The sequence below is a fragment of the Coptis chinensis genome, chromosome 8 (assembly GCF_015680905.1).
Source record: "Coptis chinensis isolate HL-2020 chromosome 8, ASM1568090v1, whole genome shotgun sequence".
NCBI classification, from domain to species: Eukaryota; Viridiplantae; Streptophyta; class Magnoliopsida; order Ranunculales; family Ranunculaceae; genus Coptis; species Coptis chinensis.
Window position 1 is genome coordinate 83,842,167 of NC_141463.1, and position 15,039 is coordinate 83,857,205.

At 35.2% G+C, this 15,039-nt stretch overlaps 1 protein-coding gene across 1 annotated transcript; it reads left to right on the forward strand.

Moving 5' to 3' along the window:
* Positions 1-4,050: 4,050 nt before the first annotated feature.
* On the forward strand, positions 4,051-6,287 carry LOC147483630 (uncharacterized). Its single transcript, XM_086577806.1, has 2 exons — positions 4,051-5,060; positions 6,143-6,287. Exon 1 carries the CDS (start codon positions 4,083-4,085, stop codon positions 5,055-5,057), a length of 975 nt encoding a protein of 324 aa, XP_086433932.1. The 5' UTR covers positions 4,051-4,082; the 3' UTR covers positions 5,058-5,060; positions 6,143-6,287.
* Positions 6,288-15,039: the final 8,752 nt, after the last annotated feature.

A 15,039-nucleotide genomic window follows, 5' to 3' on the forward strand; every position in this document is an offset into this window, starting at 1 on the left:
GCTCGTCAGATCCTTTTAAAATTGAAGGAATTGGATCACGATTATCATGATTTTGATAGGCTTGCTGGGTTTCTTGTTCGTGCCATTATTGATCGCATCCTTGCTGAAACCCCCTCAACGCTTGAAGATCTATATACATCTATAGAGAAATTGTTTGTCGAGATGTTGCATTGGGTTTTTAGACAACTACCGATTGCTATATTCAAAAGCTTGAGTGAGAGTCCAACTGAGGAGTTCGAAGAAAGAGTACGGCTTCCCATGAAATTCCTCTTTCAAATCGAATCTTTGAAAGATCATATTCAATGGTCACTTCCCGAAGGATCTGGTATCTCAGAGTTTATAACGGATGAAGCTGGAGGTCCACTGGCACGGCTATATGAGAATGTTCGGAGGCCTGTAGTGTCAGTGCTAAAGGGTGGAAACGAGACATAAGCTGTAAGGGTTTTTTTTTAAAATTTTTTTTATCTGAAGTGTAAAATCTAAAGTTTAATTAACTATTGGATTTCATTTGTTTGGAATTGTCACTTGGCATGTATGTTTTTGTTTTTGATCATTTTGAAGAATCTATATTCACTATTTTATCTCTGAAGATTAGATTCATATTATGTTTGGTCGTATTATTCTTCTTCTTCTTCTGTAAAATTTTATTTTTTTTAAAAATGGAAAGAGTATTATTAAAACTACCAACTTCATTGAAACTCATTACCCCTTTTACCCTTGGAAACACTACTTCAAATGTTTTTGCTGTTGAAAATCAGTCAATTTCACTTGGGCATATTACTAGACCCGATTTTCCTATTCTCCACCAGGTATTACCAACTCTTTTAATGGTGTCAAATAATTCATCTTGGATAGTGGGATATTGGGTTTAGACTTGTTTTAGTATTGAAAGTAATAAACTAAGGACGTTTGAAAAGAGTTATGGATAAATAAAGTGTTTTTTTGTTGGACAATATTACCGTTTTCATTAAAAAAAAAGATTTAACAGAAATGCTAATATGGTTGTTTTGGGTGTTGTAGAATGTGAACAAGTCAAAACAGGTCTACTTGGATATAATGCAGCAACTTCACAAAAGCCTACTGCTGTTTTGGACTCTCTACAAAACTATTACTCAACCTACAATTCCAATGTGCATCGTGGTATTCCAATTTGAAAAGGAACTTATGTAATCTAGTATGTTTTTAGATCCCTTTTAACACGGTTGATGCAAGGGGTTTTACTGAAAATAATCTTCATCATGAATTCTAACTAATTTCTCCCTGCACTTTAGTGCAAGAGCCACTGATGAATATGAATCAGCGAGGATAAAGGTGGTTCGTTTCATTAATGCATAAGAGTTTACTGAGATTGTTTTTACACGAAATGCGATAGAGGCTATGAATCTTGTAGCCTATTCTTGGGGCCTATTGAATTTAAGACAAGGGGATGAAGTAAATCCTTGTACTTGGTTCTCTATTTTTCACTGGTTACCCAAGCATTTCATCTTATGGAACTTTGCTTGTCTCCTTTAAAATCTTCTTTTGCTTTCATGCAGATCATACTTAGGATTGCCGAACATCACATAAAGCAAATATATAGCTTTCTTGGTTGAAGAAAACTAATCTACCATCTTTTCTAACAAAGTTATTTCTCTCTAACAAACCATCTTATCAAACGTCTCATGACTATCTTTGTTGATCTCAAAACAATCCGAGTCTCAGCACATGCCAAACAAAGTGACTGAAGTCACTAAACCAACAGAAGTCACCTCCCTTTGTTCCTTCAACCTAACAGCACTAGCTCTCCCTCAATCATTCAAACATGAAAACAAAGTCATTAGTTGTCTTTAAAGCAAAGCTTCTCAAACCTTGGAAAGAAATGATACAATTATTTAAATTTAAAAAACACATCTCTATAAGACCCTCAATAGCTTCTGTTAGAAAAATAGATTTGTACAAATCTATTGAGATCTATTGAGATATGAATGAGTTATTTGTCTCCCAAGTTATCCCACTTGAGATGAAATGGGTTTCCTAAGAAACAGAGAAGGGAGGACTGAAAAGTTTTTTCCATCACCTTTAACTCCTGTTTAAACAAAAGCTAATGGGATGGTTAAAAGGGATGTTTTCAAGAAGAAGTGCACCTCGTTTTGAGAAAGTAGAAATGATCATGCCAAAAGGTGTAACCTAAATATATGATGGATGTAGAAGAGCTTCTATATTGTTGGAAATTTGTGTGTCCTTCAAACATTTTTTTAAAAGAATGGTTTGTACATTTTCCCAAGGGAGTCACCAAGGTTTGTTTTCAGGGCAGGATGACCATGTCACCTATAAATATCTGGATGAATTTGATTCTTTTGAAAGAACACCGATTTCACAATGTTCCTTTTTTTTTCCCTCCGCTTGTTTGATTCAAATATTATGTTGAAGGATTCTAAAAATTAAAGTGCAAACTTTTCAATGAAATTCGTTCTATCTTCAGTATAATTAAGTTTTGAACCTTCCTTCACCGTAAGGGGAAAAATCTTCTTAAAGACATAGTTATACTACACTAGGTGTTTTGCTTAAGAAGTACAAGACATTTTAAGAAGACAAAAGGTTTGTATAGTTTGGTAATTGGTAAAGACCCAATATAATTCATATGAATCGTGTTCCAACAACTTCTTGAATCCATACCTTGAATTAATTTTGTTGAATTAATTTTGGTTATACTTATGTAAATGCACTAACCATTAACTAGGTTTTGTTAACGACTGATAACCATCAAAAGATTGATATAAACATTTTTTATAATAGTTCCTTTACCAGCATATGATCACTTTACCATGCAAGATGGCCGGGCCAAATGGCTATTTCAATAAAAGTTAATTACACCTTCGTATGTATTATATATTTTGGCAGTGTGCTTTATGTAGTGAACTTGCTTCGAATATCGAAAAAAAAAAATTGCTTCATACATCAATAAAAGAGATGTTTATCTAAAAAAGGGAATGGTTCCGATTGCCATTGAATGGAAAGGTCCATGTTTCACTCCTTGAAGTGTGAGACAACACACTAGTTTGTATCCATGGTTGGACGCCCCATGGAACTGTAATGGTTCTAATAGTCTTCACCTATATGGTTTGGTTTAAACAAAGATGGTTCATTGAACATGGGTGGAATTAAAGTGAACTTGATGAAAAGGTGTGACTGTTTGAAAAGGCAAACACTTGGAAAGCGGAACCAAGATAATTCTAAAAGACGATGGCTACCCTGCAAGATAAGGTTCAAAACTTTCTGTTTCTCTAACTCTTCTTTCCATAGAACATAACCAATAACCAACAGACAACCTCAATGGTTGACTAGCTATTCAATTTTCTAAACTATGTGGGACTATCTTTATATGTGTTTTTGTATGGGTTTTAGACATGCCTTCTACACTAATAATAATGATGCTGATATTTTTCAAATTTGATGGCATTGAAAATTTTCATCATATCCATGGTTTCCAATTTATTGATATTGTATACAAATACATACTGGAGTTATTGTTCTGTTCATCATAGAACATTGTCATAGTCTTGTGACATCAAATATGGTGCTATTGCTCTCAATGTTCTGGAGATTTATCCGTCCATTAAAAGGATAATAGCTTCACCACTGGGAACTATAATGAGGTTCTTAGAAAAGGGAGCAGTAGCATGTTTGGTCGATTGAAGGGATGTTACCTGTGCGCTTATTGCTATGATCCACAATTTACAATAAGCAAAGCAAACCTGGCATCTGCCGGTGTTGGCACAATCTGCCTGTTGTGTTTAGTCATCTTAATACAAGCTCTAATAAGATTTCTCATTTTGAAATGCGGGTGAAGTTTTGTTCTGGGATTTCTGATTATGACTGGTCGATGCCAATAATAGTTGTCAACCAGATTCTGACTGTCATAATTGGAACTTTCCCAGTTGTCTTTAGATGGCTAGCATTGTTTACTCGCATGGAATTCAAATGGAACGTTCAGAATATCCAAATTTATTGGAATTCAATATTATCGTTATCGAACCTATAAAAAGGTGACTGTCAATAGATTATACAAGTTCTGTGCATGTTTATTCAATAGAATAGTCTGGATGGTTTCGGGGTTGATAGTGTACCCAATAGGCCTAGTGCGCTACTTATTTATTGGTCCGTACATAAACAATACAGACCGCTACTATCTCCATTGGCCTGAAGTTAGCATTGTGGCTAGTTCGTATATTGTGCGAAAAAGTGTGGATGATATAATCAGATTTAGGGAGGTTTGCTGTAGTGAGCCACTTACTAATCTACTGCAACTCTTTCGAAAATACCCAGACCGCCCTGATTTTGATCTTAGAAGGGAATTTGGAATGGAATTTGTGGAACATCCTCCTATTACTCTTCCAATGGTATTCCTTGTGAAAATTGCACAAGTTTTCTTACCAGGTAATCTTGTTGGATCTCTAGTACTCGCATTCAGACAAGCCCAACAAATCATTCTCTTCATTCACCAAACACTAATGCCACCAGGGAACAAATATGAAAAAGAATTCTTTTCATTTGCAAAAGAATTGTGGAGAGATGGCGACTTTAGTGGTCTCCTCCCTGAGGAGTATCGTCAACGTCAATCCGGTTTGCATCTGGATCTGAATCGTGCTCGTCAGATCCTTTTTAAATTGAAGGAATCACCGGATCTCAATTATCGTCAACGTGAAGTTCTTCATCCCATTATTGATCGCATCCTTGCTGAAACCCCCCCAACACTTGAAGATCTATATACATCTATAGAGAAATTGTTTGTGGAGATGTTGCATTGGCTTTTTAGACAACTACCGATTGCTATATTCAAAAGCTTGAGTGAGAGCCCAACTGAGGAGTTCGAAGAAAGAGTACGACTTGCCATGAAATTCCTCTTTCAAATCGAATCGTTGAAAGATCATATTCAATGGTCACTTCCCCAAGGATCTGGTATCTCAGAGTTTCTAACGGAAACGGATGAAGCTTCGGAAGAGTTTGAAGATCCACTGGCACGGCTCAATGAGATTGTTCGGAGGCCTGCAGGGGAAAGGGGTGGAAACGAGACATAAGCTGTAAGGGGTTTTTTTTTTTAATCTGAAGTGTAAAATCTAAAGTTTAATTAACTATTCGATTTCATTTGTTTGGAATTGTCACTTGGCATGTATATTTATGTTTTTGTTCATTTTGAAGAATCTATATTCACTATAATCTATGCTCTCTGTTAAAGCTTTTATTCTACCTGGTGTGATGGCTTGATGGGTATGTTCACCCTTCATAGATGTTCACATGACCATTTCTGAAAGAGTGTGTAGGCTTAAAATAGAAGAGCGAAGAGAGAATGCTTATGTTTAGTTGGTTTCAGTTATTTTTCAAGGTAAGTGATAATCTAAGGTTAGAATGAAGATGGTTATTGGACAGAAATATTCTTTTGAAAAATTAATGGAAAGTAGGACAGTGTGGGTCGTAGTTCACTATAACTTGGTGTGGCATGGGAGTTGATTGAAAGCTCAGGAGCTCAGGTTGTCACACTGTTAAACTGTGCAAGGAGAAAAGACGAGAGTTTTCTAGGTAATTACAAGAGGAATAGACTTAGGGGACAAGAGTTGATTAGGTGTATCGACACAGAAAAGATTGACCACAGGACAGCAAAATGTGATTGGTCCAGACAAGCAACTTAAACCACCTCAGAAAATGGGGGCCGTTTTGAAGGGGTTACCTCCAAGAGGAAATGGTCGTTTATATCCATCTTCTTCTTATACTCTAAATAACTCCAACACTTAATTTATTCACTGCTTTAGAATCACCAGTATATTACAAACTAAGTTACTTTGTCACGGATATTTACTGATATCCCTGATTTCTTTTTGGTTTTGTTAATTCATTCTTATCGAAGTTATCATTGTCATGGTCAACATTTTATAACTATACTGAGGTTGACAATGTATAATTCATTATTTTGTGCTGTATACTCTATTTTCTTCGTTGATTTACATCTGTTGTGTGACATTGTAATTATAACTAGGTTTTTTCCAGTGTTTATTATTTTGTTGAATAGAACAGGATTGGTTCTATTCTTTGTTGCATTTGACAGAAGTTCTTAGTTCGATATGTTGTTTGAACATTTTTCCATAATGGATTATCTTTGTGTTTTTAGGTTCTGTTCTTCCAATTAAGGATATTACAAGTTGGTCTCACAATGTTGGGGCAAAATTACTTGTAGATGCTTGTCAAAGTGTTCCACATATGGTGGTTGATGTGCAAAGTCTAGATGCCGATTTCCTTGTTGCATCATCGAAAAGGTTAAATATAATCTAAAATGAGGCTTTTGAAACATATTTCTACATGTATTTTAATTGTTGTTACTATGTTTCATCCCAATGATTATCCATACATGAAATTAAGTAATAAATATGTCTCAGATGTGTGGGCCTACAGGCGCTGGATTCCTATATGGCAAAAGTAAGGTCTTGTCTCGCATGCCTCCTTTCCTAGGTAATCTTGGACTGAAACGGTTTTTCTTAGTAAGAGATTTTAGCTGATATTCAAGTTTTAAGACTGGTTCTACCAAATGTGTAACTTGCTTTTTATGTTTCAGGCGGTGGCTTTTTGATTTCTGATGTATTCTTAGATCATTCCACTTATGCAGAACTTCCTCCTTCCAGGTTAGTGAATTTGTTTGGAGCCTAACATACACTAAACTACAAATTGAGAAGCTAGAATTGTGCACTACAAATTGAATGACTAGAATTGTGTTTGAAGTTAGAACCCATTATTTGATGAGTCACATAATTTAATTTGTAAAAGAGCACTGATATATATCTCTGAGAAGATTGATATGGTCTAGGTTTCTGTCTAGAAAGTTCATTTGCCTGGTCATTTAATACAATTAACTATTCTTTTCCCTTTTGCTTTCACACACCTATTGTCTTTCATTTTGGGTTAGGTTATTGACACCAAGTCTATGGTTTAATCACCTGCAGACTGTTGTTGCTCATCTGCCTACCCCATATTTGACAAATGGTCTGTTTGTATGCATATTTTATTTATTTGATTGCTTAAATTCCTGAAGTGAACTGGTTTTTTTTTTACAGTAACTTAGAAACTCTAATTGCTAAATCAAGACTTTATTTTGATCTGATCTTTTGTTTATAACAGGAACATAACCTTTTTCCTTTTTGTTGGCAATATCACATGCTTAGTAAGAACCTTGTGTGTAACAAAACTAGTTTCACCTACTTTAGATATATATCACTAGCTATACATAATGAATCCCAGGAAAGAAAATAGAAACTAGAAAATGTTTGATCTTACTATCAATCTCTGACGTGGATCTTTATTTGCTCAATTGTACCAGATTTGAGGCTGGAACTCCTGCAATTGGGGAGGTTATAGGGCTTGGAGCGGCAATTGATTATTTGTCGGGATTGGCATGCAAAAGATCCATGATTATGAGGTGAGCAAATCCTTCCCACCCCCACCTCTCTCTTTCATCTCTATATGTTTCTAGTGATGTCACCTTGTTGGTATCTTGATTATTTACGAATTTTAGAACTGCTAATTGGAAAGTATTGGTCAAATCATCTCTTTGCTGTAGCTGGCTGTCTTTTCAGCACTTAGTTATTGTTAAATATCCTTCTAAGTTTGTGGGATTGGAATTGAACAAGGAAAGAAAAAGAAAAATCGTTAGGTTTATCTATAATTTTAAGGTTAGAGACTTTAGAGAACGTTGTTAAAGTACTCCTTGCTCTGTGTGCATGCAGATAGAGTTGGTTACATATCTTCATGAAAGCTTGCTTGATTCCCAATTCCCAAGTCCATATATGGCCCTGTTCCTTCAGAACATGTCAGTCGTGCTGCTCTTTGTTCGTTCAATGTTGAGAATATACATCCAACAGACATTGCAACTTTTCTTGATCAAGAGGTAAGATTGTGAAACTTTTTCAAATTTAGTGAGAGACACTTGTATATTGTGTGTTACCTTCCTCTTTAGTCAATTTTTTGTTATGTCTCTAAATATCTATTATATCATTTGAGGAGACTGGAGAGCACTCGTGTCTTCATATTGTTACTGTATCTATCATTCTATCATATACTCCTTAGAGGTATTTTGTTTTGTATGTGTGAATGATAAAACACATTCTTATTATGGATATATATACTCGTAACACATGTTTCTGACCTTCTTTGTTTTTTTGTTTCAGTATGGAGTGGCTATCCGATCAGGTCATCATTGCGCTCAACCTCTCCATCGATACTTGGGAATTAATGCAAGTGTGTGTGCTAGTCTCCACTTCTACAACACAAAAGATGTTGATGCATTCATTAGAGCCTTAAAGGGAACAATTGACTTCTTCATTTCCTCTTCATAACGGGTCTCCCATCTGAGTTTTGTACGCTGTTTGTGTTCAATTTATTCCTTACACTAGTGTTCTTTCATATATATTATGTTAAAATAATTTGTAGTGTCATCTTTCGAATTTGTGCAGTACTATCGTCATTTCGCGCTAAGAAAGAAAAGGTAGAAGAGATTGGGGAGCTAGTAAGTATGGGAGAAGGAAGGACTGAAAAGTTGCTCTTTTCATCACCTTTAACTCCTGCTTACTTGAAGGCTAATGGGATGATAAAAAAAGGGTCAAGAAGAAATTGAAGAGTAAGTGTTTTCTAGCTTAGTTGGTAAAATCTTTGGGTGATGATACTAGAGGTATGGGTTCAAACCCCGCTACATATTATTGAGTTACTAATCTCTTTTAAAACAGGCTTGCCCACACATTTTTTAAGTGTCTTCTAGCTTCGTTGGTAAAACCTTTGGGTGATGATACCAGAGGTACTGATCTCTTTAAAAACAGGATTGCCCACACATTTTGCAAGTGCCGACGACTAGCAAAGTCGGTAAAACTTTTGGGTGATGATACCAAAGGTCTGGGGCTCGAACCACGCCAGCATCAAAGAGTTACTGATCTCAATCAAAAAATAATAATAATAAAAATAAAGAAGAAGAAGAAATTGAAACTATTTAGTGATAGTGGAAGAAGGAAAGTTACGGGATATGATGGATGTGGAAGAGCTTCTATATTGTTGGAAGCATTTGAAGTGTCCTGTTTTTATTAATTTGGTTTGTACCTTTTATGGGGAGCTTTGTAAGGATTTGTTTTCAGGGCAAGATGATGACCATGTGTAAGAGTTAATAATGGTCTTGTATGATTATTTGATTCTTTTGTTGAGAACTTGAATTTAGAATGACCTTTTCTTTTGATTGTTATTGTTTGATTCTTTAGCATGTAAGAAGGAAAGGAAAATCATACAAACTTTTCAATGAAATCCTTTAGTATAATTAAGTTTTGAAATCCTTCAGCAAATTTAAGCTGATTCTTGTTATAACGTTATACCATAAGGTGTTTTTGCTGAAAATGTTAATGCTGTTCACCTGGCCTTCAGAAGTTAAAGTCAAATTGCTTACTTGGGAATGATGGTTAAAAGGGATGTTATGATGGTTAAAAGGATGTTAAGGGTCAAGCAGAAGTATTTAAGACAGACTCCAAGAGTTATCATATTTTTAGGCAGACCCAATATAATTCATATGAATCGTATTCCAACGAGTTCTTGAATCCATAGTAGTGGTGGGAGCGACATAGACTCTATCAATCTCTGCCATTATGCAATATCCCGAAGTTTCATCCACGTTTTACTAATTAACTAGTTTTGTAAGGACTGATAACCATCGAGAATAATCAGTTTATAAGTAACTTTCCCCTTTACCAGCATCTATCACTTGAGATGAAGACCTGCATTTCAGCTTTTTCACTATCCCAGCATCGTATCATTGTTTTAGAAGAGTTAGTGTTCTGAAAGACTTGTAATTCTTATTGCTCTGAGCATGAAGTTATAAATTCCTTAAAAAATGGAAAAGGAAGTTCGTTATTATACATCCCCTTCGTTTTACTAACACGAACAGGCCGCGCTATAATGCTTCAAAAGATAATGTGCTTGCATCGAGCTGTTTATTATTTTATGACTTGTATTATAAGTGAATTTCACATAGGAATATTTTCTTGTACAACTGACCTGTGCGTTAGATGACAATATTGTCCGCTAACCATGCACAAGTATTATTACCTCAAGCTAGATCGTACAAGTACTAGGATCACTATTAAAGGTTTTGCATGCCACTGATCACTATCCTCATATACACACCACAAGTAATAAATAATATGTACATTTCTATGTCCCTCAAACCTCAAATTCTTAAGACCTCACCATTTGTCGCCTGCCTTCTTACCATCTCTCTCTCAAAGAAGGACCACCACCCTTCATGGCAGACCTCGGTTTACTAGAAACCTCACAAGGTGCATGATATCCAATATTTTCAACAGCTCCAACTGTTTTGAACAATCTACGTTTGTTCATTTCTTCCATCAAAGATCTATGCAACAATTGGCTACGGATGTCTACCAGTGAATTCATGGTTCTACTGTGATAGTTATTGGAACTAGAGGCTCCTTTAGAGTGTGAAAAATCCTTATATTGACTGTAACAATTTGTAGCCATGTTGCTCTGACAGTTTCTTGGATGTTCTTGCGGGCAAAATCGTGTGCAGTTGTTATTTTGATGAGTCCTTGAACTTTGATGATGATGATGGTCGCTTAATTATTGCTTGAGGGCTCTGATCAAAGTCCAGTTCGCTGCTAGAATTATAGTTCAAGTTGGAGTATTTTCCAGAGTTGTGGGAACTTTGTGAGCTTGTTTCATCGTCATGGTTGGGATCTGTTTTTATTTTTTATGGTTGGGATCTTGGTTTAAGGGTCCCTCTCTATGGAGATCTGTATTTTCTAAGATGAAAAAAACTAAAAATACAAGATAACACCGTAATTGTACCTGATTTAATGGTTTAATTGAACATTACAATATTAAACCTCTAATGGGTAAATTGAACGTAACCGTACTTGACTGTTGTTGGACACAACATTTAAGTTCTTACTTATTTTAGAGAAATGCATTTAAGGATACAAATGCTCATTTTCTTTTGAATATTGACTTTTGACTCAGTAGTACATATATTCAAGTAGACTTTCAGCTATTGAATTGTTAGCTATCAATGTAGCATGCCCAGCCAACAAAATCCCAATCTCCAATTTACATTTAATTTGGAATCAAGATTTACTTAAGTATTCTTCACTTTCTTTGGTATCGACTATGGATTAGCATATCGAGTTGGGATTAGAATATCACTATACTGTCTTTTTTTAATTTTTTTTTCAATAATTAATTGAATATTTGAATTTAATATCAATTGCACCTATGACTCTTGAAGTATTCTGATTGGCATACATTGATCAAACAACCACATTGGTAGATTTATAGGTTTAGGCTATCTAACATATTTTCCACTTTCGTAATTTCGTAAATATCAATTTCTAATCATCACGTGTTATGCAAATGGAGGAACTATTGTGCATTTGTGCACAATGAATATAATTTGGTTATCGCTTAAACATATGGTATGTTTTGAGTTCGTGTTCTATTCCTTGATTGTTGCGTTATATTTTGATATAGTTTATATAGGTGAGGATGATAAGAATTGTTATCTAGGACAATAATAACCCAACAATAGAAATAAAACCCTTCGTCTAAACCCTTCAAAAAAAATTAGAAAAACATAAACTCTTCAAACAAAGTATGCAATGAATTATTAGCTATCAATATACATATATTATTTATTTAAGTGGACTTTAGGCTTTTGAGTCATTAGCTATCTATGTAGCAAGATGGCTGGGCCAAATAGCTAGTACATCAATAAAAGTTATGCTTATGTATCCTTCATATCAAGGCCTAAAATATCGATATCGATGAATATATCGGTGTACCCAAAAACTGATATATATCGGATATATCGGATATTTCGGATATATCCATTTTTTTGGTAACCAGTCCAAACTATTTAAAATATCGGAAATATCGGAAATATAATATCAGAAATATCGGATATATATCGGAAATATATTGGAAATATCGGTTTTATTTTAAAATGGTCAAAAAGTCAACCGATATATATCGATTATATCGAAATATCGATTATATCGGCGATATAAAGTTTCATATCGGAAATTCAATATATATCGGAAAAAAAAAGAATTCTATATTAATCGATGTCGGTGTACCAAAATACCGATATATATCGGCGATATATCGGATATATCGGCGATATTTTGGTCCATGCTTCATATGAGAATCTCCCTCATATGTGCAGTGTGCACTATGTTATACCTTGCTTCGAATATCTAAAAAAAAAAAAAAAAAGTTATACCTTGCTTCATACATCAATAAAAGTAATGCTTATCTAAAAAAAAGGAAAAAGAAAAAAAAACTTGTTCCGATTGCCATTATTAAAGGAGAGCTAGGTCCATGTTTCACTCCTTCAGACTGTGAGACAACAGAGAAACAATGGCAAACCATAGTTGCATCAATGGAATTGCAAATGTTTCTAAGTTCCCTTCACCTATGCCTGTTATTGGTTTATACATAGCTGCAGCTTCTTTAGTGTGCATGCTATTGATGCTTTGTGATATCGTAGCTGGAATTCGTGCTAAAAAGCGATGGCTACCCTGCAAGCTATTCACACTCAATTCTGTTTCTCTAACTCTTCTTTCCATAGCAACTAAACTCCCCGTCGATCTGACAACCTCAATGCCGAGTGCCTATGACCAATTTTCTAAACTATGTGGGACTACCTTTATATGTGTCTGTATAGGTTTTCTCATGCCTTCGTTTGGAAATAACAGGGATGCTGATATTTTTTCAAATTTGATGTCCTTGAGCATTTTTGTCATATCTATAGTCGTAAACATCTGCATACAAATACATACTGGAGTTATTGTTGTGTTCATCATAGAACATATCATAGTTTTGTGCTTTATGGTGCTATTGCTCTTAATGTTCTGGCAGATTTATCCGTCCATTAAAAAGGATAATAGCTTCACCACTAGGAGTTATAATAAGGTTATTAGAAAAGGGAGCAGTAGCATGTTTAGTCGATTGAAGGGATGTTACCTGTGCGCTTATTGCTATGATCCACAACTTACAATAAGCAGAAACCTGGTGTCTGCCGGTGTTGGCACAATGTGGTTGTTGTGTTTAGTCATCTTAATACAAGCTTTAATAAGATTGAAGCGGGTGAAGTTTTGTTCTGGGATGTCTGATTATGACTGGTCGGTGCCAATAATAGTTGTTATCCAGATTCTGACTGTCATAGTTGGAACTTTCCCAATTGTCTTTAGATGGTTAGCATTGTTTAGTCGTATGGAATTCAAAATATATTTCAATGATTCACCTTATTATCGAACCTTGTTGAAAAAGGGGTGACTGTCTATAGATTATACGAGTTATGTGCATGTTTATTCAATAGAATAGTCTGGATAGTGTCGGGGTTGATAGTGTTCCCAATAGAGCGAGTGCGTTACTTATTTGGTTTGTACATAGACGATATAGGCTTTTGGGATCTGTATGATGGTGAAGTTGGAATTTGGGCTAGTGGGTATATTGTGCGAAAAAGTGTGGATGATATAATCAGATTAAGGGAGGTTTGCTGTAGTGAGCCACTTACTAATCTACTGCAACTCTTTCGAAAATACCCATACCGCTCTGATTTTGATCTTAGAACGGAATTACGAATGGAATCTCTTCCAATGGTATATATTCCTATAACTCTTAGAAGGAAATTTCTTTTTGATGGATTGCGAATGGATTATACTCCTATGACTCTTCCAATGGTATTCCTCATGAAAATTGCACAAGTTTCCTTACCAGGTAATCTTCTTGGATCTCTAGTACGCGCATTCAGACAAGGCCAAGAAATCATTCTCTTCATTGAGCAAACACTAATGCCACCAACGGATCCAAACGCTAAATATTTCTTTTCATATGCAAAAGATTTGTGTAGAGATGGCGACTTTAGTGGTCTGCTCCCTGAGGAGTATCATCAACGTCAATCCGGTTTGCATCTAGATTTGAATTGTGCTCGTGAGATCCTTTTAAAATTGAAGGAATCATTGGATCACGATTATAGGGTTGATAGGCTTGCTGGGTTTCTTCTTCGTGCCATTATTGATCGCATCCTTGCTGAAACCCCCTCAACGCTTGAAGATCTATATACATCTATAGAGAAATTGTTTGTCGAGATGTTGCATTGGGTTTTTAGAAAACTACCGATTGCTATATTCAAAAGCTTGAGTGAGAGCCCAACTGAGGAGTTCGAAGAAAGAGTACGACTTGCCATGAAATTCCTCTTTCAAATCGAATCTTTGAAAGATCATATTGAATGGTCACTTCCCGAAGGATCTGGCATCTCAGAGTTTCTAACGGATGAAGTTGAAGGTCCACTGGCACGACTCTATGAAGTTGTAAGGGGTGGAAACGAGACATAAGCTGTAAGGGTTTTTTTTTTTTTTTTTTTTTTTTTTTTTTTTTTTAAAATTTTTTAATCTAAAGTGTAAAATCTAAAGTTTAATTAACTATTGGATTTCATTTGTTTGGAATTGTCACTTGGCATGTATATTTTTGTTTTTGTTCATTTTGAAGAATCTATATTCACTATTTGATCTCTGAAGATTAGATTCATATTATGTTTGGTCATATTATTCTTCTTCTTCTTCTGTAAAATTGTATTCTTTTTTAAAATGGAAGGAGTATTATTAAAACTACCAACTTCATTGAAACTCATAACCCTTTTACCCTTGGAAACACCAGTGTAGTCAAGGTGTGCGCCTAGGCGCGCTTAAAGCACAAGACGCACTTTTAGTGCCTCGCCTTGACCAAGGCGCGAGAGGTAACATAAGGCATGCGTTTTTTGCACTTTTTTGCGCTTTTTGTCGAGGCGCGAGGCACACAAGGCGCGCGCCTTATCAACTTTTACAGTTTTTTTTACAATTTTTGCTATACGTGACACATTTACACTCGATCCAATTGTTGTATGATATAAGAAATTGTACAAATTTAGTAAGTTACTCCACTTTAAACTTAATTTTGACTAGTTTTTGTTAAGTTGTATGGATTGAGAGA

Excerpts from the sequence above, each read along its gene's own strand:
- LOC147483630 (XM_086577806.1), top strand. The coding sequence starts at position 4,083 with ATGGTTTCGGGGTTGATAGTGTACCCAATAGGCCTAGTGCGCTACTTA.